The sequence below is a fragment of the Lepidothrix coronata genome, unplaced genomic scaffold (assembly GCF_001604755.1).
Source record: "Lepidothrix coronata isolate B3197 unplaced genomic scaffold, Lepidothrix_coronata-1.0 Scaffold3, whole genome shotgun sequence".
Lineage (NCBI taxonomy): Eukaryota > Metazoa > Chordata > Aves > Passeriformes > Pipridae > Lepidothrix > Lepidothrix coronata.
This window is the reverse complement of record NW_016690183.1, coordinates 1267366-1290023: the sequence shown is the minus strand read 5'-3', so window position 1 is coordinate 1290023 and position 22658 is coordinate 1267366. Positions and strand designations below refer to the sequence as shown.

At 39.9% G+C, this 22658-nt stretch overlaps 1 protein-coding gene across 3 annotated transcripts in view; it reads right to left on the bottom strand.

Moving 5' to 3' along the window:
* Positions 1-8454: 8454 nt before the first annotated feature.
* The window catches only part of CTDP1 (CTD phosphatase subunit 1), a 109306-nt gene continuing 95102 nt past the window's right edge, over positions 8455-22658 (bottom strand). For 2 of the 3 annotated variants that reach the window (XM_017823049.1, XM_017823075.1), the window contains one exon: positions 8455-9479. In XM_017823049.1, coding sequence (XP_017678538.1) covers positions 9335-9479 — 145 coding nt within the window. In that variant the 3' untranslated portion in view covers positions 8455-9334. The remainder of the gene's footprint in view (positions 9480-22658) is intronic. The other variant, XM_017823057.1, reaches the window with a different exon arrangement.

Below are 22658 nucleotides of genomic sequence, written 5' to 3'. Positions count from 1 at the left end.
AGTTGTACATAGCAATAACGTCCCCACCTTGAGTCTCTTTTTCTCCACGCTAAATATCCCCAGTTCCCTTAGCCATTCCTCATCAGACTTATGCTCCAGATCCTTCACGAGCTACATTGCCCTTTTCTGGACACTCTTTGGCATTTCAATGACCATCTTGTAGTGAGGGGCCCAAAATGTCCTGCTCGGGGTTGCTCCAGGGTGCTTGTAGCCCAAGGTGACTGAGGCATGGTGCAATTGCAATCTGCCCCTCTCCAGCACAGGCAGCATTTCTGCTGTTTGCTTTTTGAAAGCAGCAGCTGTTTCTGCGTTGCTGCTCCTGCATCACAACAAAGCACTGTGGCCAGGGCTGCTCTTTGAACATCATGCATTTTCAAATGGCAGCTGCTGGATCCCACCTACAGAGTGCTTGGGTTGTCTTCACACCAGCACACTGGCCGTGGACATGAGGGAAGGTTACATGGTGTGTGTATGTGGAGAGTTAGTAGTTCAGCTGAGAGGGACGTGGCAAAGAGGCATGTGAAATCTATTAACTCTGGGGAAGCAGAGAGCAGCTGAAGGCTGCAGGCAGTACCGTAATGAGGTAAATGATATAAGCTGGGGATAAAACTGGAATTACTCACGGACTTATTCCTCAGCACTTTCACTGCGGCTGTTAGTGCCTTAGCCTCACAGATGTCAAATGCAGGCAATTAAAAGTTATGTAAGGCCCCCTGTTATGAAAAGTTATGAAATTAACCCCCTGTGCAGCAGTCTGCACCCACTGGCAGGCAGATGAGCAGAGCCACCCTCCTGTAATGAAGCAAACAAGGGGCCTGTGCAAGTTGCACAGTGGCCTGTGCAAGTTGCAAGGACAGCAGTAGGTGTTGAGTGCATACAGCCCCGGGCATGTGCTGTAGAGGACAATTTCTAATCCAATGAACTGCTGTTTTGCCACCCTCCTTCCCCTTATAGACTGAGGATTCTCTCATGTAAGGACACAGTGTCCAGCTTTTGTTCAACACATCAGACTTCTCCTCCTTCTCCTGTCCTTAAAAGAATCCTAGAGTTGTAACATGCAGACATCTGTATAGTGGTGTCTTATAAATGTTGGTGGGTAGGGCATGGAGCAGTGGAGGGTGTTCCATATTCCCCCAGAAAAATACAGTTTGTGCAGACAGCCTTCTATCTTTGTTTCAGACTGCAAGTGTACAACCTTACAGAACAACACCAGCATCACAAAATTGCAGCATTAAATCCAATGCACATCTCCGGGCCATCTAGAATAGTTAGAGATTGTACCATGAGTGGTGACAATGCCTGATCAATACCTTTCCTTGCTGGATGGGTATGTTCAGATGAAATGCAAGCCAAACATATCTTCTGTTGCGAAAGATGCACAACTTTTAGACTTCTTTTCCATCCCACAGCCCACCTGGGGCCTGCTTTCACCCCCTTAGCCACCTTATGAATTTTAAAAAAGAAGAGAGATTTAAAGTGCAATGCAAAAACAAAGCGCTGAAAAGTGGCTTGGGTTACTGACAGGAGGAGCCATCTGTGGGGGAAGATGTGTTTTGTGCAAGCAAACCAAAATGCCTTTTCGACCGGTGAGGGAAAAGTGATTGTCAGTGAAGTAGATGGATGCTGGAAGACTCAGCTCTTGCTTTTTGAGGTAGGCTCTGAGGTGACACTGCTTCCTCGGGCAGCCTCCACCCAGAGGGAGAGTCAAGGAGGATACTGGCTGATGGCTGCACCCTGTGGACTCGGTGTAGGGCTGCTGTGCATGTGGGTCCTGTGGTGGGGCTCCCCCTTGGTCTAAGAGGCTGGCTGAGAACGTGGATCCAAGGACAGAAAGTAAAAAAGCAGATAAATCAATTGGAGCATTCTTTGTTTGGTATTCAGTGTCAAGGAAAATAAAGTTTTTCTGTGGGTTGCAGCTATAAGATTAGGAGAGATGAAGTTGAATTATTAAAACATTTATTCACCCAAGTACATGTTGAGGTCTCTGAGGACCAAATACATTCACTTAATTAAAACAGAGAACTTCCCAAGCACCATTTATATTGGCACTAAGTGACATATTTAATACTTATGTCCTGAAGGGTCATACATATCCATTTTGGTAGATCTGAAAAGATAAAAAGCTTTTCTGACTTCTTGCTGTACTCCCTGCCCAAAAAAGCACCAGCGCTTTGTCTGAAGGCAGCATGATGAGGAGGAGGCTGCTGCCTACAGGCTTTGTTGCTTACAGTTGATCAATAGCAATGGTAGGCTGTGCTTCAGCAAGAACAGCTTGCCTGTTGTGAAAGAGCAACAACATCCAAAGTCTGACAGACAAGGCCAGAAAACAATCTTGGGGACTTAATGATGTTGGTCTCCCTCAGAGCAGGGAAGGGAAGGAGGACTCAGTCCTTCTGATAGTCCTTGGCCATGGACTCATGATTAACATCATGAGTCATGATTAACATCAGTAGACACTCGTCACTGCGATTTGCTTTATCAAGGCTTCCCATGGCAGATGTAGAAGGGACAGAGGAGAAACATCTGCACTGCTCATGTCCCACAGTAGACTTAGAGAAGGATGGGTGTTCTGTCATTGCCTATTAAACCTACATGGCTTTGCAATACAGTTACTGTCTGCCAGCTCTGGAAAGAGTTTGGCTCAGGAGGAGAAGATCTGGCTCAGGAAGAGAGCAGTGGTGACTCAGGAGGAAGGTCTGGCTCTATTCCGCCTTCCAGTCTCCTGATGAGACATGCTGACTCATGGAGGACAGCTCAGTGGAATAGGATAGCTTATAGCACCCTGTGGACACAGCTGTCCATCCCATAGGTAGGGCAAAAAAATGCACTTTTACCTCTGGTGTTACAGGTTAGCATCTGCTTGACCTTTAAAATGCCTCTAAACCTCCCCAATGGCTAAATCAGTCTAGCTTCATCTTGGGATGGAGATCTTTAGAAGTGCCATACATGCTTAAGTCTACCAGATGTGGCTCCTTGTCTTGCCAGGAAACAGAATTAGGATGGAGGATGGAAAGAAAAGAGAATTAATCACGCAGGAAACATCCTCTGCCCAGGGAGCTTTTTCTCACTAGGTAACAGCATAGGTTCTGTGGGCATGAGAGTTGCAGGGGGAGAGAACTCCAGGGGGTTTAAAGCACCCATGCAAGTCAGCAATGTACAGTAATGCAGTGCTCAGTGCACACTACAGAGTAGGTTTCAAAATCAGGCTCCACCTTCCCAAGTACATGATCTTAGTGCTCTAGGGTTGGGGTCTACGCACAACCCCATTCTCCCCTGAGATCAGGTCATGGGCCATCTCTGCTCCCCTCCAGCAAAACAAGAAAGTCACAAAGAATGAGAAGAGCAGAAGGGATAATTGGCTGTACCAGAAACAGAGGGCTTGGCTTTTAGCTCACCTCTGTTTCTCCACAGTTCTAGCAATCCTGTGTTTCAAGTGCCTGGCATCCTCCTCAAACCTTGTTCCCATATAAAATCTCAAGTGGCTCAAAAACTCCATGACATATATTCACACTCTCATTAACATGAGGAAGGGAATTCTCCAGTATAGTGTCTGGTACTGGACTTAGAAGACAATATGGTTCTGGCAATCATTCATCCAAAAGTTTCAGCTTTTTCAGAAACCCAAGAGTGACGACCACACCTGCTTTATGTCTTAGCCAGCACGGAATAGTTAAGGAGCTTATATGACATATGCAACAGCAATCATGCTCCTTGTGCTTATTCTTTTTGCCCACCAAATCCCTTAAAAAAAAAAAAAAAAAGTGAGGGTGATTGAGCACAGCCTGTGAACTCTCCATCCTTGGAGATATCCAGAAACTAACTGGACATGGTCCTGGCCCTCCCTGCTTAAGCAGAGGGTTGGACAAGATGACCTCCAGAGGTCCCTTCCCACCTCAGCCATTTTGTGATACATATATTGATGACAACAGACTTTGACTTTCTTTTTGCTTGGAGGAGAAAGATCAGAGGGTACATGTGGGCCCAGTGGAGATCGAGGAAAGCACCAGGCATAGCTCTTGGGGACAATGACTTAACAGCTGCTGGGAATGATTCAGTTGATTTACATGGGAGCCCAGACCAGAAGCAAAGGTGAATTTCTCTGTATATGGTTATGAGCTGTATGTCATTGAGGATCAAAATTTCCCTAGAAGAAAGATGTTCCTCCCTCCACATGGAAGGACTCACAGCCAGCCTACAAGAAGGCAGTGGTTTCACTTATCTATTTGTCAATGCTCTGTTACTATAGTTCATCTATCTATCTATCTATCTATCTATCTATCTATCTATCTATCTATCTATCTATCTATCTATCTATCTATCTATCTATCTATCTATCTATCTANATCTATCTATCTATCTATCTATCTATCTATCTATCTATCTATCTATCTATCTATCTAATCTATCTATCTATCTATCTATCTATCTATCTATCTATGTGTCTGTCTGTTTGTCTATCTATCTAATGTATATAAAATAAAGCCAGCTGATGACTCTGAGTTAAAACAACTGTGGTAGCTACTTTCCACCTGTAGAAACTGAAACTTACCTAGATGGTGTACTCCTGCTGCTCCTGAGCAGGACTACCTTTCTGTACTTAAAGGGGGCCTATAAGAAAGATGGGGACTGGCTTTTTAATAGGGCCTGTTGTGATAGGACAAGGGGTAATGGTTGTAAACTAAAAGACATTAGATTCAGACTAGATATAAAGAGGACATTTTTTACAATGAGGATGGTGAAACACCATAACAGGTTGCCCAGAGAGGTGGTGGATGCCCCATCCCTGGGAACACTCAAGGTCAGGCTGGATGGGGCTCTGAGCAGCCTGGTCATCAGAAGATGCCCCTTATAATTCCAGGGAGGTTGGAATACATGACCTTCTAACCCAACAGGTTCTATGATTCTACACCTTACCTGTGTGGTTGTCCCTGAGAGCTGCCTCTGTATCTACTGGGTTCATGTTTGGGGATCACGAGGCTTATGCTGGGCCAGCAGCTGGGATAGCAGCAGCACACCGGGATGAACAGAATCCTGTTGATAAAGCTTGGGCTGGGGAAGGAAGTATTACAACTGGTTTTGGAACTTTTATGTGGAGATCAGATATGTGATGTGATTGCAAGAAGAGGCGCTGCATAAACTGTATGTTCTTTTTGTGTACTTTAGATGGGGAGTGGAAAGGCTGGTAGAACGATATGATAAACTAACAACTATTAATGGTGTGTGAGTAGGAAGATCTCGTTAGAAAAAAACTGCAGAAAAAACCAGCCAGCTCAACAGGAAGAGCATAGGGTATGCAGCTGCAGCATATCTGTAGGTATGTGTGCCTGCTGTAGGTGATGCTGCCTGGGGGATTAGATACTGCTGCCTCCTGTTCATCAGAGAGGGAGGAGAGTGGAGGCTGTGCTGGGTGCTGGGCCCCAAACACTTCTGAAATGACAATAGAAGGTGGTACTGGATAGGAAAAACAAATGTATAAAAAGCTTGCTTGCAAGTAGTGAGAACTTGGAGTCTTCTCAAGCTGAATTTTCAGTTTCATGACAAGATCCACTTGCTTAACAAGACCACTATATATTCATTCTTCGGCTTGTCATCTACTGCAATGCTCACTATAGTAAAATTAGGCAGAGCTGAGAAATCTTTAGGTACAGCTCCAGGTTTGTGTGTATTTTCACACTTGTAAAACAGTCACCTATTCTGCAAGCAGTAGTGCCAAGAAGGAAACTTGAGACTTCCCACCCTTCACAGAGGATGTTACTATCTAACACTGAGAAGACTCAAGGACCCACTTCACATATGCACAAAACTCAACAGTGAAAGTATTTACATGCTTGGAGCTTTTCACATCTTGGTGCTAAGAGACTCCATTCCCTCATCTCCCCCCCTCCCCAGCACATGCATAGGGAGAAAAGCTTGGCCACTCCCCAATGCTTTTTGCTTTTATCATGGGTCCCACTACATTCCTATCCCTGGAAACATTCAAGGCCAAGTTGGACGGGGCCCTTGACAACCTGGTCTAGTTGAAGATGTCCCTGCTCATTGCAGGATGGACTAGGTGACCTTCAAAGGCCCCTTCCAATCCAAACTATTCTATGATTCTATGATCCCCATCACAGCTGTGATGTCTTCTCATTTTCATAAGAACTGCTTAGGGCAAATTGAAAAAAAAGGAAAACTGCTGGTCTTTAAATCAAAATGATGGCCCTTCCTAGTTCCTAAATAACCATCAGATCTTAGGAGCCACCTTCCCTGGCCAGCAGTGATATTCCATGCTTAGAAAGCTTAATGAAGCAAGGTGCACTGTATGCCCCTCCTGTGCTCATTTCCACGCCTGGTACCTTCAGAAACCAGCACTGCCCACTAAGTTCAATACAGTCACTGGGAGTCTGCTCTTTGCTTCAGTTGTGAGAGAGCCCTTGCTGGCAGCAGGTCCTTGCTAGCTACCTAATGCACAGAAGTAGGTCAGAAAGGTAGGATAAAACAACCAGGTCACTTAAATAAAGAGTTAAGGCCATTTCAGAAATCACATTTGTTGCTTTTCCAAGGATGCTCCTTCATCTTCAAAGAAGTGTAAGTTGGTGGGAGTGAGTAACAATTTTATACATCCAAAGACTCCTTGGTGGCAGGTTAGCCAGGGCATTTAACTTATCATCTACTAAATTTTCCATTTCTCTCCCATACCTCTGCAGAGATGCTGGTGACCAGTGTACTAGATACAGCCACTTGAATGAGGAGTCTAATTCCAGGCAGAAAGCAGGCTCCCCGCCTTCTGGGTTGCTCTGGCAGTGAGCAATGGGTTGGTGCCTCTTGACTCTTCCTGTGCTCAGTCACCCCACTCCAAGGACTGGAGAGCACGGGTTGTTAGGGATACCTGAGTGGAGTTGTTGTCTGTGTCAACAGTTGTTGGAGTGTCAACAGGCTGCTTGGCTTTAATCCTGGCAGCATGCTGCCTGCTCCCGGGACCATGGTGTGCCATACAAACTGCAGGTTTCTCTAACTCCTAAACAGGCAGAGGAGCCATCACTGGCATCAGACCCCTAGAAAGGTGCAGTTCTATCTGGTGGATAGGCCTCACTTGGTGTTTGCACAGGGTACAGATGACACCAGGCCTAGTGGAGTGCTGATCATTTTTACAACTCCTGCCCAGACACACCCTCCACCAAGTTAAACCAAAACCATCAGCCATAAAACAAATCTGGGAAGAAGATACAGCCCTTCTCACCAAAATGCTTGTCCATATGGAATCCCTCTATGAGCATCATGAGTCAGCTGCCATGCCAGGGATGCAACACCCAACAGGCAGCTCGAACCAAGGCAGAGCACTCCTGAGCCAACAGCAGCCTGCCCAGTTCTGCTCACTGGCTGTGTTTACATTCAGAACCTGAATGCTGCCACAGAGTTGCGTGACTGGCAAAGATCATCGGCCAGAACAAAGTCTCTGCTGGAATTTGTGCTGTCAAGTCATTTACAGCATCACAGTGACCCGAAAAGCTGATGTTATTTCAAATTATTTCAAGAGGAGTTTCAAGAAAACACAAAACACACTCCACAACCCCTGACATTTTAATATTTAATTGCAAGGAGTCATCCTTGGACAGCTGGGGAGGCTGCATTTAGGTTGGTAATAAAAAAAGTATTTTAACTTCCCATTTTACAAGCATTAGTCTTTTTCTTCTGTTATACAATAAAACTCACTTAGAGACATCCTGCTGGTTTTCATGGAGAGCTACAGCAGGCAGGGCACTGTAGCCCTTAGCTATGTGGTACCTGTGTAAATGTCCAGGAAGTTCAACATTTTCCCACAAAATTTTAGTCCGTGGATGCTGACCTTGCATTCTGAAGTGGAAAAGCAGTATTAACCTGAAAAGATGCTTGTATTTTCTCAGTCTCCCTTTTATTGTCATTATGAAGCTTTGAAAACCAGGCTGTTATTTGCAAAGCAGCTGAGATTCTACTGAAATACTGCTAAGTGAAGTATTTCGCTCTCACAATTGAAGCAAAGACCAGACTCCCACTGAGGCTATTTACTGCAAAATGAAGGATTTCTGACCAGAAGGTGCTTCCTTTTAACCATACGAACATATGGTAACATACGAACTAATAAGTCTTCTTCTGCAAACATATTTTTAAAAGGATTTGACTCTCTGTTGCTAACAATTGAGAATAAACCATGATTCTAGCCTCAGAAATTCAAAACCAGAGCAACAACTCATGGTAATTTCAGAGGCCAGTCAAAGACACCTGAGAAAATGTCAGGATGTAACAGTTCACATAGCAAAGAAAAGGAAATCTTCTGAGCCAGTGTTTCTCTTCTGAGCCTCAGCTACCTGCCTGAATCTACAGATTTGCACTAGCTTTTGATGTTTTTCCTTATTTTCATGTAGAATAAAGGAAAGATTACAGAAAAGTGCCTTATGTTTGATGGAAGCAAATGAACACGAAAGGGAAACAAAGTGTACAAAATGAACCTTTATTAAATGAAAGAAAATCTGTTTTGTGGGTCAAATATGAAATAGAATATACAAAAACTTTACATCAGATCTCTTGTCAAAGAAATTAAATTCTATCTAGAATGAAGTAGCACTCATTCTTTCCAAGACAACACAAATGGGTGAATACGCATCTTATGGCAGAATAGGACCACATAGTATGCTGTGCTATATTTCTGGTTACAGAGAAGAAAAGTTAAAAATCTAAACAATGTCTCTAAAGAACCCAACTATTCAACAAAGTAACCTAAAACCATGAATGTTGATCATTATGTATCCTCTTAGAAGCAAATGACAGGTGGATCAAGTGCAGAGTTTACAAAGCTTGCATATCATGTTCTCTGTTTCTATACAAATATAAATAGTTCTTTTTTATTTCAAAAATCCTTTTATATTTGATAGCTTTATTTGTGGAAAAGGATGACCAGTTCATCAGGTTCCTGCTGTACTACCCAGACAATTCCATCTCCTTTCTCTCCTTTTTTTGAAGACTGTAACCCATAAACAGCCTGAATTATTTTTAGAAATTTGATGTGTTTTTAATCAATCTTTGTATCACTGTCCTGTACATGAAGGTTCTATAGATCTCCTAACATGTCTTTGGCATAGCACACCATGTCCCACTTAATACTTTTTTTATTTAAAAAAGTATATTTTCCTTTAGTAAAACAACTTAAAAGCATCTAATTCCAATTTTGTAAAATAATGTGTCACCTCTTGTGTTGCTTTGCAAAATATACACACACATTTTGGAAAAACATTGAGTACTGACATAAGGGAGTCTTCTGAAGTCTGATCTGTTTATGAGAAGTAAAATATAATTACAAACTCCATCTTCTGCATGAACCTCACATGAAGTCATTCAATTCAGCTTCAAGTGCTGCTGCCATTTCATCTGCTTCAGAGCTGCTTCCTTCCTCATCTTCATTGCTGGATTCTTTACTAGAGTCACTGGCAGCATCATCATCATCATCTAGTTTGCGCTTGTGACCCCTGAAAGGGCAGACAGAGATAATGTCCATGAATGGAGGTACCTCAGTGTTTACTGAGAGACTTGTATTCAACATGAGAAAAAAATGAGGCTAAGGGACTCAACTTTTTTTCAAGCCTAGACAGAAAGTACAGCACTTGCTTTTAAATTAACAAACAGCAGTCAGTTCACAAAATTCATTTTTTAATCGTTGTTGTTATTGTCAGCTGTAGGTGTAAAGAACAAAGTACTGTTAATTTTGTTTCTTCCATCCTTCTGAACAAGGAATGAAAACAAAGTATAAGACTATTCGAAAATAATGAGATTTACTTTCCTCTTGCATCCCAAAACAAAGAAGAAAGCCATTGTGCGAACGTGATATTGCCAAAATACATTATATGTTGTTACATAGTTTTGAAATATTCAAGTGTCTGCTTTTTTTATAAAAATAAAACCTTAACTGATTAACCAAATCTCACTGCACCAGCATCTACACTTTCATGCTTCCAAACTTTGGGGGTCTCATGGTTCCCTTTTGTGTCTCTTTGGATTAGTACTGCCAGACTGAACAACACATTTCTTCACATCTCCGGAGAATGAATTGGTTTAAACAAGAAGCTGATGTGCACCATACCTTGCTGAAAGAATCATGTTCCTGGCTCTGAAAGATCTAATGCTTCAAAGGAAAATCTAACGCTTCAACTGGGACATAGTCATAAGCAAAAGAATTTGGATTTGTGGAATCCTAAAATCTCTTTTCCTTGCCAAATGGAATTTTATATCAGACATGTATTTCTGAGACAAAAATAAAGTTGAGATTCTGCATTGCACAGAATTCAAAACGAGCTGTAAGAAACATGTTCAAAACCCTTCCTGATCATTTGATCAAATTTCAAGCAGAAAAATATATGCAAAGGGGATATCTCTTAAATAAATGTCCTTTTCGTTGCTGGGTGGGGTTTTATTAAGAAGAGAGTGAACCCACTTGCAATAATGAAAAACTAATAAAATTATCTTCTATCTTTTAGCAAAAAGCAGTAATTTAACAATAGTTAAATTACTTTATTTCTGAGAGCATAGAAAAATAGCATACAGCAAGAAAGACCTTTGATAAATACTGACATGAACTATGCATATCCAAAAGAAATAAACACAAAGATTAACAGCCAAACTTGTGAGTTTGTAAGCAATGTTGAAATACAAAGTCATTTTTATTTATACAGGCATTCCTACTGCTGTTTCCCAAGACACAGGAATGCTCACTAGCCCAGACTACTTCATTTGTAGGTTGGTTGAGCGACACTTGGTCTCCCCTTTCTCAGCTTTTCAGGGAGATGGACAAGAGATCAGGAGGGGAGACCAAATCAAAATGGGAAGTGAGTTTTCTTTTCTGCTGCACCTGTGGGACAAAAAGATAAACTGATGCTGCTTTACAGTGTTTCCTCACAGTGATGTTATGTGGATTTTGCTGTTCAGTGCAGGGTGGTAGGAGTGATGCTCCTGGGAGGTAAGGCTGAAGCCCTGTGATTCAATCTGGGCTCTAAATCCCTAATAAGGAAAAATGGGATGAAGTAAAAGCCTTTCCTGAATACTTTGCTACTGAAACTCAAATGTGGTGTGCTGAGGGAGTTTCAGGGCACTAAATGCAGCCTAATTCACAATAAAAAGCAGTTTCTCAGGCATAACACTGATTATTTCCATGTAGCCTCTATTAGCATGCAGTTTGGACAAGGAAGCTCCCATACTTAAAATGCCCAGTTGGAAGAAATCTTAGTACATTTTCATTAAAAGCTATACAAATGCATGGAACTTGAGTTTCACTTGCTGGTTTCATGATGATTTCAGCCTTCAGAGCTAAAGCACTATTTTAGGCATTAACGATACCATTAGCCAGAGAAAAGCTAACTGGGAATTAAAGAAACCTAAAGGAATCTTACTCAGCAAAAGAAGAAACGAGTTGTGCATATTTAACAACTAGTGGATAAGAAGTATATGTATATATTTCTCAGTGCTGACTGAGAAATGAAGATAAATAAAGTCATGGAATCTATAGCACAATGTCCACAGCTGAAAACATTTGTATTCATTTGTTTGTAAGACTGCATCTATGGAAACTGATGGTATTTATCCACTGAAAAATGAAATTACAGTATGACAGCTATCAGTTACACATACAAAACATGTCCACTGCAGATGCTGTATTAAAGAACGTGTCAGGACAAGCAGGTTTTTAGAGTCATCCCAGATACTGTAAGTTTACCAAGACAAAAACCAATAGCACAGAGCCTGTAGAAAAAAAAAAGGTCTATGAAGAAATAACATCTCACTGAAATAATATCTCGCTGTCGGCTGATTATGTTTTGAAAGTGTAGAACAGTTAATTTACTAAATAATTATGGCAAAGACTAGCAAATTAGTAGTTTATGCAACAAAGTCACTTTTTAATTTAAATGTACTTCATAGTGAGGGCAATCAACAAAACACAGGGATCTGAAATACCCAGTGTAACTAGTTTATTAAAAAATGGAGTTCTAGTCTACAAAAACACTTTCCAGAAAACTTGAAGGGATGGTTCTTACATATTTTCATCCCTCATTCAGTTGTATTAAACAGTATCTTTGGAAACGCAAAAGACTGAACATCATCTATATTGTTGGTTCTTGTTATTTCAGCAAGGCTAGAATGACAGCTCTATTCAATCTAGATATAAAAAATTCCTCACTCACAGGGAGGAAAAAGCCACAAAACAAAAAAGGAAAATGCAGTCAAATATTAGTCCTCCGCTAGAACTGCCCCCCCCAAAACTCTCCTGAATGTATTGTTTTTACTATGATATAAACACCTTTCAGTATCTGTGTACTGTAAACTGCAGCTTCACAGCTATTCCAAAAACATTTAAGTAAGTATCATGAAATCAAATGCAAAGCTAACTCTAATAGAAGTATGAAAGAAGAGCATCAGTAACACAGAGCTGCATTTTTTCTTTACAAATTCAGAAACAATTCTCCATTAATAAGTTCCACCTTCAGAGGAAAAGCAGTATATCCCCATGGCAGCATACCTATTAACATAACAATTTGAAACATAATATTTTAATTATATTTTTAATTATATTGCTCTCATTTTTTGTGCCTACTGCTTGTCATTTCCAGTTTCAGAGCCATAGTGCACAGCACTTCTGAGTGGAAAAGTTAAGCACATACAGGATTCCTTCTTACTATTTAGAGAAAATGTTTCAGTAGTATGCTGCAGGCTTCCATTAACCTAATTTGCATTTTTAAAAGGAATTTTGCTTGACTGCTATTAAAACCCAAACATAACCATAATAACTTTACATAACTTTTATAATCTTTAACTTCACATATGAACAATTGCCAAAAGACTGAATGTAGAACTTTAAATATCTGACAATTCTGTGAAAAAACTTCTGCAATTCACATTTCCTTTCTCTTTGCACTAGTATTTTTCTTTTATAATCCCCACTACCAGGAGGCCCACCAATTCACGTGCTTGAGAAATCTTTCAAAAACAGATTTACATTTAAAACCTGCCCACATATTTAAACTAATTATCAAGATATTTAAATCAACTATAAGTGTAATTCACAATGATATTAAAAATGAAAAAATATTTGTAATTATATATGTATAAAAGTGGTTTTAGGCAAATTTAATCTATAGAATGCTAATGAGAAATATATGTAGTGGTATTCCAAACAAAGAGACAGAATTACAAAATTGCAATAGCACATGGTTTATGCATATAAAAAATAGCACCTGAAAAGTTACTGAAAATAAAAATTTATTCAGTTTTTGATTTCTTAAAATGATCACTAAAATACAATTGCAGTATACAACTACAGGTCAAATGAAAACTTCATTCTTATAATTTCAATTTAAATTTAGTTCACTGAAAGAGCCATAGGGAACAAAGCAGTGAAAAAATGTTCAGCACCTGATGCTTCTACAGTCTTAAGGCCTTAATTTATAGTTTGTTGGAAATAAATAATATTTGAAAAAACACTTTTCTTCTATTAACTGAAAAGCAGATTGTGTCTGGTTTGTTCTGCACCCTAATGGCACTCCTTTAAGAAACACAGTGCTACAATAAAATAGAAACATCTAAACCAGCAGAGGAACTCAAAGGGCAACATAACCCTTGTTTATAACAAAGCAAATGCAAAACTTTTCCAAAGCTCATTTTAAACTTGCAAAAGAAAACTATAGCAAATATTTAAAAAATTGTTCACATATCCTTTAAACTCCAAATATCCCCATCTCTCTCTGTAAGATGTAAACTAAATTATTGCAAATTGACCTGATTTTTTTCAATAACTCCTAGAAGAGGTGCAGTAACAAAGTAGAGTCTGCAGACTAAATGTGTTTAGTCTTTTACAAGCAATCAGCTTACAGCACTGACATTATAAATCAGGACTTAAATTTGCTACCAAATACAGCCAAGTTGCTGTCTAATTGGAACACTCACAGCAGCCATAAGCAGTTTGAAAGGCAAAGGGCATTTGGAAACAACATGCTGCCTTCCAACAGCATTACAGCCCCGCAAGACAGCCTACACTGCCACAGGCACACCTCTGAAGTTCAACGTGGAAGGTGTGTCCTGTTTCCGCACACACCTAGACCACAGCTTTCTGTAAACTCCTTCCATAATGAAAAGAAGGTGATGTGGCATTTAGTAATGCAACTGGAAGTTGACTCTCTTCCATAGTAATTTGACTATGGGAATGACTTATCTGGATAAACTAGTTCTGTGGCAATATCCTTCAGTTATGAAGAATTAGGGCTGGTTATCCAGGAAAACTGTTCTTCAACCAACTTTGAAGATGCCAGCCCAGTACTTGGCTAACAAAGTTAAAGTTCTTGAGATCTGAGAACACACAGACTGAAAATCAAAGTTGTGATCATTAATACGTTACATGGGACAGACAAGATGGTTAAATTTTCAGGGAGATGTTCTAAGTTTTGCAGTTATATTTTCTTAATATGAGATACATGGCAATATCTTTTAAGATCCCTTCCAAGTCAAACCATTCCATGTTCTTTTCTATACACTTGACAGGAGAGTGAGCAATTGTCCATAGCATGCCTGTAACTCAGGTGTCTGCCCTCTGGCAATTTCTCTCATTCATCTGTGCAGGAACATGGAATTTTCTGTCCCGGTGCTCTTTCCTGGCACAGCACAGCACGCTGCCAAGCGTGCTTGTTTTAAGAGCAACAAATAGCACTAGCCCCACACTGCCAAGCTGGAGTGTGTGTTTTCACTTTTCGCTTACGCTATGACAAACAGGACAATATTTAGTGTCGCAGGAACAAATGCCAGACACCTCATATATTTCCTCAAGAACTCATCCAATGTTGTCTGCAGGATTACAGGATGATCCAGAAATCTAATATGCAGAAAAATGCACTGAGAATGTTTCTTGCACAGCACTGGGGTGCAGAGAGAGTCCCTGCAGTTGGAGGAACAGCACGCGTTTAATGCTGCTCACAAAAGCGTCTTCACAGGCACCCACCAATTCCAACTGACAGCTCCAAAGCGTATTTTAACTAACACAACAGTAAAGTGAGATCTAATTAAATTCTGTACAGCTTCAGTGCCTTTCTGCTTTAAAATCTAGCACACCTGTGCACAATTCTAATGGTGAGAAACTGTTTTGGAAACTGAAAACCATCTTAACAACAGCTTTATAGTTAGTTCTCTGAAGTAAACACTCAATGTATATCTAAATGGAAAGAGAGTTTTTAGAGTCAGGAAGTCACAGAAAATTTAAAATAAATACAGAAATTACTACAATGTGTCAACAATGATATTTTGCAAATTTTGCTAAAATTGTCCATTTGACAAGCCTGTGTTTCCCTGATATTTATATCAAGGGGAGAGTTTAATAACAAGAAAATCACTCCAATGGTAGTTTCTTAACAATGTTTTCTTAATATTTCCTTAAGAATGGTGATTTCTTAGCAACTAAGCATTTGATTGGGATATTTCAGAAACAAACAGTGTAGCAATAAAACTTTAAAAGGAAAGGCTGATGTTCCCTGCACTGAACTAATTTAGATACAGATATTAATTAAATTGGGTAATAGAAAACTGAAAAGTTGAACATACAATTTTTCTTCTGAAAGATAAATAAACTGTGCCTCTAAAGTATTACTTGCTATTTTAGTAACTTCAAGTTGTTTAAAAATAATCCATATAGTTGTTACAAGAAGATATTTATGACACACAACATTGATTATTTCTTCAAAAGGCAACTGTGACAGTGGCAGTTTTATATCACACAACAAATATTCCTGTTGCTGATGTGTAGAAGACAACAGAAAATTAAATATCCTTTTTACTATGTGGAATGCCATACTATTACCTGACACTTCCATAATGGAAAATGCACAGATGCACTCTGGCATATCACTTCTTAATTCTATCTTAAAGCTAAACCAGGCCGTTGTTGTTTGCAGCAAATTCTCTTTCCAGCTTCTTCTAGTTTACAAGTATCACCCATTCTGACAACAAACGTAAGATTTGTAGCTCTGTAGAGATTCTGGGTAGCTCTGGGAGGCTGTAATAGGAGATACCAAGAGAGGAGATACTTCCTTCCCAGTGCCTGGATGGGTATTGTAAAGCAACTCTACTTGGATTTGGTTTGAAAAAAGTCTTTTGAAAATGGACTAATTCTTCAAACTAATTTCTTTTATAGGAAGTAGTGAGAGATAGTTTCAGATAGTGACGAAGAATAATGTTCTCACTAGAGATCTAAATATGAGTAATTGTTTTAAGAAATGGTAGCATGCAATAAAAAAATAAGATGAAAAGTGGGCAAAAAATATAAGATGTATGGGCAATTTAGAAAATTCAAAACCATACATCAAAAGGAGGAGTTAGAAAAGAAACAGCACCTGATTTATCTGAGAAAAGTCAAATTGCTTTCATTTTTCTCACAGGAGCACACGGTACGTGCAGGTACCCCTGTGTCAATATAGTGGAGTACAACTCCAGTTGGAAAACCCAAGCACTGCAAAGTAATGCTTGGAATCCTGGTTGGATTTGCCAGCACGGCTCAAACATTGAGAACACTCTTCAAGATGCATTATTGGGCTTCTTAACAATTTAAGATGTAATTTAGCAGATAACACGCTGGCTGTGCTAACCAAGGAGGTTGGAAGTGAGATTTTGTATATAGCAGCTTTTAAAAACAGATATTAATAGATTATCTTAATATATATGTTAATATGTATGTTAAGGGCTACACTAAGTTATACTGTAAGATAAGATGATTTTGTCAAAACCTTTAACTCTGATTTTTACTAACTCTTTTATTACTTTGTCCTTCTTTCAATAAATCATTGAGATTAAACTGCAAATAGCTAAACTCCACATCCTTCTAGGATGTTCATTCACTGAGTTTGCTCACTAGAATATTAACTAACAATATCTCTGTTTCAATATAAAATATAAAAAATAATACAAAACAAATCACTGATTCCGTATGGATACTGGTAATAATGTCATTTCCACTGGAACACAAAAAAAACCAGACTTCAAATTCCTTTAAAACTTTATCAGAAAACTTCAGCACTTCCAAGGGCAAGACATGTTATCTTGGCATTTCTTATCCCCACACACCCTCCTTCCCCAAATTCCAAGCCCTGGCAGCTTGTATTTTTCTTTATTTATTGGTCAAAACTGTATACAATAAATCTTCTTTTCCAAGCAGTAAAACACGTTTGTGAAGACTTTGTTTTGGAGACACAACAGCACTGAAATACAAAGCTACAGAGAACCTAGAAAATAATTTGTCAGCATTTGGCTTCAGACATTCAAGTGTGCTTAAAGATGTTTTAGAAAAGCTAGTAAATTACAAAATGAAATTACAGTGACAGGAAGTCACTTCTTGGTAAATGTTGAAAAATTTGTTAGAAATTGGGCTAGAAACTGCTAGGTTTCCATGAGAAACAGAGGAAAGTTGTAAGAATATCTCACAGAACTAGGTGACTTCTACATCAGTTTTATAAGGTTTGCATAAATGATATATACAGCATACCAATATATAAAATACATTCAAACCAGAATACTATCCATCTTTCTTTAAACGTGCACTACCATTAAACTCCCTAAAAAGTGGGTCTGCATTAATTAAATTTGGACCTCTACAATACTGGGTCATAGAGAGCCACAAATTCCATCTGGATCAAACAGGCATATGCCAACCAGCCTATCTGCCAAATGAAATCACACCACTGAGAATTCACCGTACCTGTTGTTTTCACACTATGACAAACTACCCGGTGCAGCAGATCGCAGCTCTTCTGCCTCACAGTCGCCATCCCCTCTACATTCTGCTCCACAGTTTTTTCTGTTGGTATTTCTGGAATAAAATTGAACTAACAAAAGGCAGTTTATACCTGATCTGTACTTTCTGATGCAAAGTTGCAAATTTTTATGATGGTGCCGTCCAAAAACCAGATACACAGTTCAGCTGCAGCCTTTACCATACCACTAATGAATAAGACATCTGAAGGAGAAGATGCTCATTATCTATTATCAGTCCAGAGTAACAGGCAGAGTAACAGCACACTGAGCCCGTGTCCCAGTTACAGCTGGGATAGAGTTAATTTTCTTCCTAGAAGCTGTACTGTGGGGTTGGATTTAGTATGAGAATAATGTCAATAATACACTGATTGCTTAGTTTTGCTCAGCAGTGCTTACCCTGAGCCAAGGGCTTTTCAGTTTCCCGTGCTCTGCCAGTGAGGAGCTGCACAGGAAGCTGGTGGGGAGCATGGCCAGCTGACCCAAATTGGCCGAAGGGATATCCCACACTACAGAACATCATGTCCATATATAAAATGGGGGGAGTTGGCCAGGAGGGGCCAATCACTGCTGGGGGACAAGGCAGAAGGTGGTGAGAAGTTGTATTGCACACCTCTCTCTTCCCTTAGGTTTTATTTCTCTCTGTCCTTTTAATTACAATTATTATGATGCTGTTATTACTGTAGTATTTTATATTTCAATTATTAAACTGTTTTTATTTCAACCCACAAGTTTATTTTTTTTTCTAGTTCTCCTCCCCACAGGGTGGGGGGAAGCAAGTGAGAGGCTGTGTAGTACTTAGATGGTATCTGGAGCTAAGCCATGACAACCTGGTCTTATTGATGTAGTGGTACCAGCTTTAGGCTCATAGAGAGTAAAATTATCAATTTACCTGGATACATGGATGCACACAAGAGGACTGTGTGAAAAGGTGTTTCTCTGGGCTCCAAATGACTAGACAGCCACAGCACTTCAAACATTTAACAAAAACTAAGACTGCCACAAGCTGTTCTCTTTCTAGTTGCTGAGAATGAGATAGCCACACTGATGCAGGGACAGGAGCAAGGTCTGACATGCCAGGCAGGGGCCCGGATGGAAGAAAGACCAGACACTTCTCTGTGTGATTTCAGGAATAGAACTATTTTAGAGGCCCACTCCCAAGTGACTGCACATACTTCACAGCTGACTTCATTCGGACATACCCCTGCTCCTTTCCAGCCTGCACAGCTGGGCGACCCTTGGGGATGGGGGCAGCAGTGCACGTGTGCAGCCGTGGCAGAGAGAAGCCTGACCACGTATCGAGATTTTGCATGCAGTTCTGTCCCCACAGCTAAGGTGCAGTTCACCCACCCTTGCTAACACGAGGAACACTAAAAGCCTTCTTGTATTACCATTCCAGACACAGTAGTCTGAAGCAAACAGCAACATCAGCTGAGACACCTTATATTTCTGTTGATTGCATCTGCAAGCTCTACAGGTTCTCTGCCTAGTAGGAACGTACTTTGCATGAGCATTCAACATGATCCGGTTTGTCTGATGCTTTATTTCACAGTAACTGGCAAAACATATACTGTCATGCATTCAGTTTAGTTTTCCAGTAAATATTTACTGGGATAGCTAAAGACACACTCAAGCAACACTGGTAGTTTGAGAAACAGCAAAAGGAGGCTCTGCACAGGAGACATTGCCTTCAGGAAATGGACCTCTTCTGTGCAATGTGGTGGCAATATGCTTGCGTAACATGGAAAAGGACACTTTTTCCTGCTGTGACATCTACTGTTGGGTGGGGAATTAAATCATCCATATTCTGCTTTTATGCACATTTCATGTGCTTCGTTGATAGTAATGCAGGGACAAATCTCCAAAATCGGCTTGATACAACAGTCTTCTGAAGTAAGTTCAAGTTTTGTAAAAAATCTGACTTTGTTTTTCCCAAAGGAAAAACCTACTAGGAGTTCAAATCATTAATAAACTACTAACAAATGGGAGTATCTACTCATTTTGATTCCTGGATTTTCTCCCCCTGCATTAAAAAGCAGCACTGCTCTTCTTCTACCAATGTTTTTAGCGCATGCTTCAAGCAGGCACATTAATTGTTGATATACACTGCTGTTTAGCAGCCATTACAGACTTGCAGGGGTCAAGATTAATGCACATTAGTTATTATGTGGAATTTAAAGTACTTTTAGAATTCATTAGGGAAATGAGAGCTATTTTTCTTGATCGGAACACTGCTGCCTTACAGAATTCCTGCTAATGTCCTAGGTCTCAACAGTGGCATACAATGAAGGATTAAAAACCTTCACTGACAGTTGTTAATGTACTTCTTGGTTTCCTTACTCTCAAGAGATATTTAGATATCCACATATCTTACTAAGGAAAAATTTAAATTGTTTAATAGTTCATAAATTGTACTGAAGCATTCAGCCTGACTAAAGAAAAAAAAGATGCTGCCTAAATTACCTGAAAGACAATCCCTGGCTATTCTTTAGTCCTCATGCCAGCTTTCTTATCAACACACAAACTGAAGCACTATGTTTACTACTTGCCTCACCCTGAACTTCTGCTTTACATCTTCCTTATCCCACTCCATTTGCCACAGATGCAAAACAGCATTAATATCTACGGACTGCTAGAACGGGGCAGTGGTGGTGGTGGGGGGGTGGTCAGTCCTTAAATAGTCACACAGTGCTGGGGGAACTGTTATGTGAGTGGGAGCAGGATACTGGAAACGGGTGTTGGTAATTGCTCCCGTGCAGAAACAGAAATACATCCAAAACAACCTGATGCTCAAGTTCCTTATGTGAATCCAGAGCCCAGAGGAAGGAACTGTCCCCTGTGTGTGTCACAAGTGCTTTGAAGACACCATGACACCTACTCCTCCTTTTGTGAGTGAACACTAAGAGATGAGGTTTTTCAAATTCATTCAGGTTTTTAATTCTACCCTTATCAAGTCAATAACTCCCAACTCAATTCCAATTATCCTAGTTTCTTGCAGCCTTCATTTCTTTAAACTTATATTGTACTCCAGGCATTTTTTGGATCTAGGTAATACCTAAATGAAATGCTTCATCCAATAGCACCTCTCCCAGTTGGACTACAGAAACCAGCATTGGGTAACTGCACTTTGTGTGTTGTTCTGAAAACTCTTAACTCCTGTCTGTGAGATTGTTTTGAACAATCCCACAGCCAACAATCTCAAGGGGTAGGATTACACTATCAAGAGTTCTCCCTAAGTAGAAGGTCATTATAGAGGGTCAACAGCCAGCTCCCAGTACGCTGGGTTAGGGTTAGGCTGGAATGTTGTCAGCACAGGCTCTCCTCCTCTTTCACCTCATGCACCTCTGCTGTAGGCTCCTAGGACTTGCTCAGGGCTATTCCTACTCCAAGGTAGTTAATCCATATGCTTTCCTCCAACTCTAACCTCAGCTTAATGTTCACTTAATCGTGATATGCTAATTAATGCAAACAAAACATTTGTTCTTGATTCTGAGACAAACTCATCTTTACTGCAGAAACACAAGAAAAACAGAGCTAGATAAAAAGACAAACATTGACCTAATTTCTTCTCACTAGTCCAGATCACTGCAGAGGCTTAGGGCTAGGGGCCTGGAAGGGTGCCAGGATCCTCCCTGCTGCACACAGCTTCATCTCCAAACTGAAGTGCTGTTTTCCAGTGCTTTGCACTTTCTTCTTTAGCTGGTCTCACAGTTAAACAAGAATCTCCTGCTGGAAAGCACGTCTCTTCTCTGTTCTTTCTCTCTGATTATGTGAATACCTCTCATCACTTTTCAGCCCTCACTCTTCCCAAAATAATAGTAACAAATGATTTCTATAGTCAGCTTCTACAAAATCCAGCTCTTGTAGACTGGTGCTTCTTGCAGATATATTATAGAAAATTATTTTCCCTCAGGCTCTAGTCACTCCATTGTCCCAGGATGGAAGCTATTAGTTAATGGCTCTGCAGTGATAAAAGGCAATGACTGCAGAAAGACTTATTTCAAATACAGTGATGCATTAGTGAGAAATCCATTTCATTACTTCACTCAGAACTCTAAGTTATACACAGATTCACTAAATCATTATACACAGCAAGATTTAGAAATGAAAAATGCAAGAATAATGGCAATTCCTGTACATGCTTTGGCATTTATTAGCACATTTAAGAAGACAAGGAGAACAAGGTAAATACTTATGCCTGATGACCTATATTATGGTTCCAAACTTTTGCTTCTGTATAAACTAGAAAAAACTGGCAACTTAGATTCCCAGTTCGTTTTGCAGGTACCAGCACACTTCTTATGGAAAGCACAAGGGAAGCCTATTTATTATTAAAGTAAATTGAGAAAAATAAAGATATATTTTAGCAGCACTTTCCTAATTCTAGTAACATACAGACTTTAAATTGCCTGTGTGTCCTTCCTGTGAAGTATTAAAGCTGCTAGAACTTAAGCATCACCTAGACTTACATGATGCTTACAATATTGAAGTAAGAAAACCCATTACCAAAAAATGGTATTGATGACTTGGTACATAGAGAATTTCATTAAAAACATACTAACACAAACTAGCTTTCAAATCTGATACTTAAAACAATATAAGAGAACTGTATGCTATTTTTCACTTTTCTGAAGACACTTCTCTTCCTGATCTCAACCGCATATCACTACATTAATTAACAGGCATAACAACAATATCACGTGCAATCCAAGCAATAATAACTGCACACACAGACACAAGTGGACTGAATAATATTGTATCATTGCATCTAAACAACTTCTACGTATTTCCATAGCAGACAGTAAAAGAAGCTGAAGGCAGATGGTCATTCTAACTAGACTGTATTTCAAAGCATTTTCAAACTTCCCAACTGATGT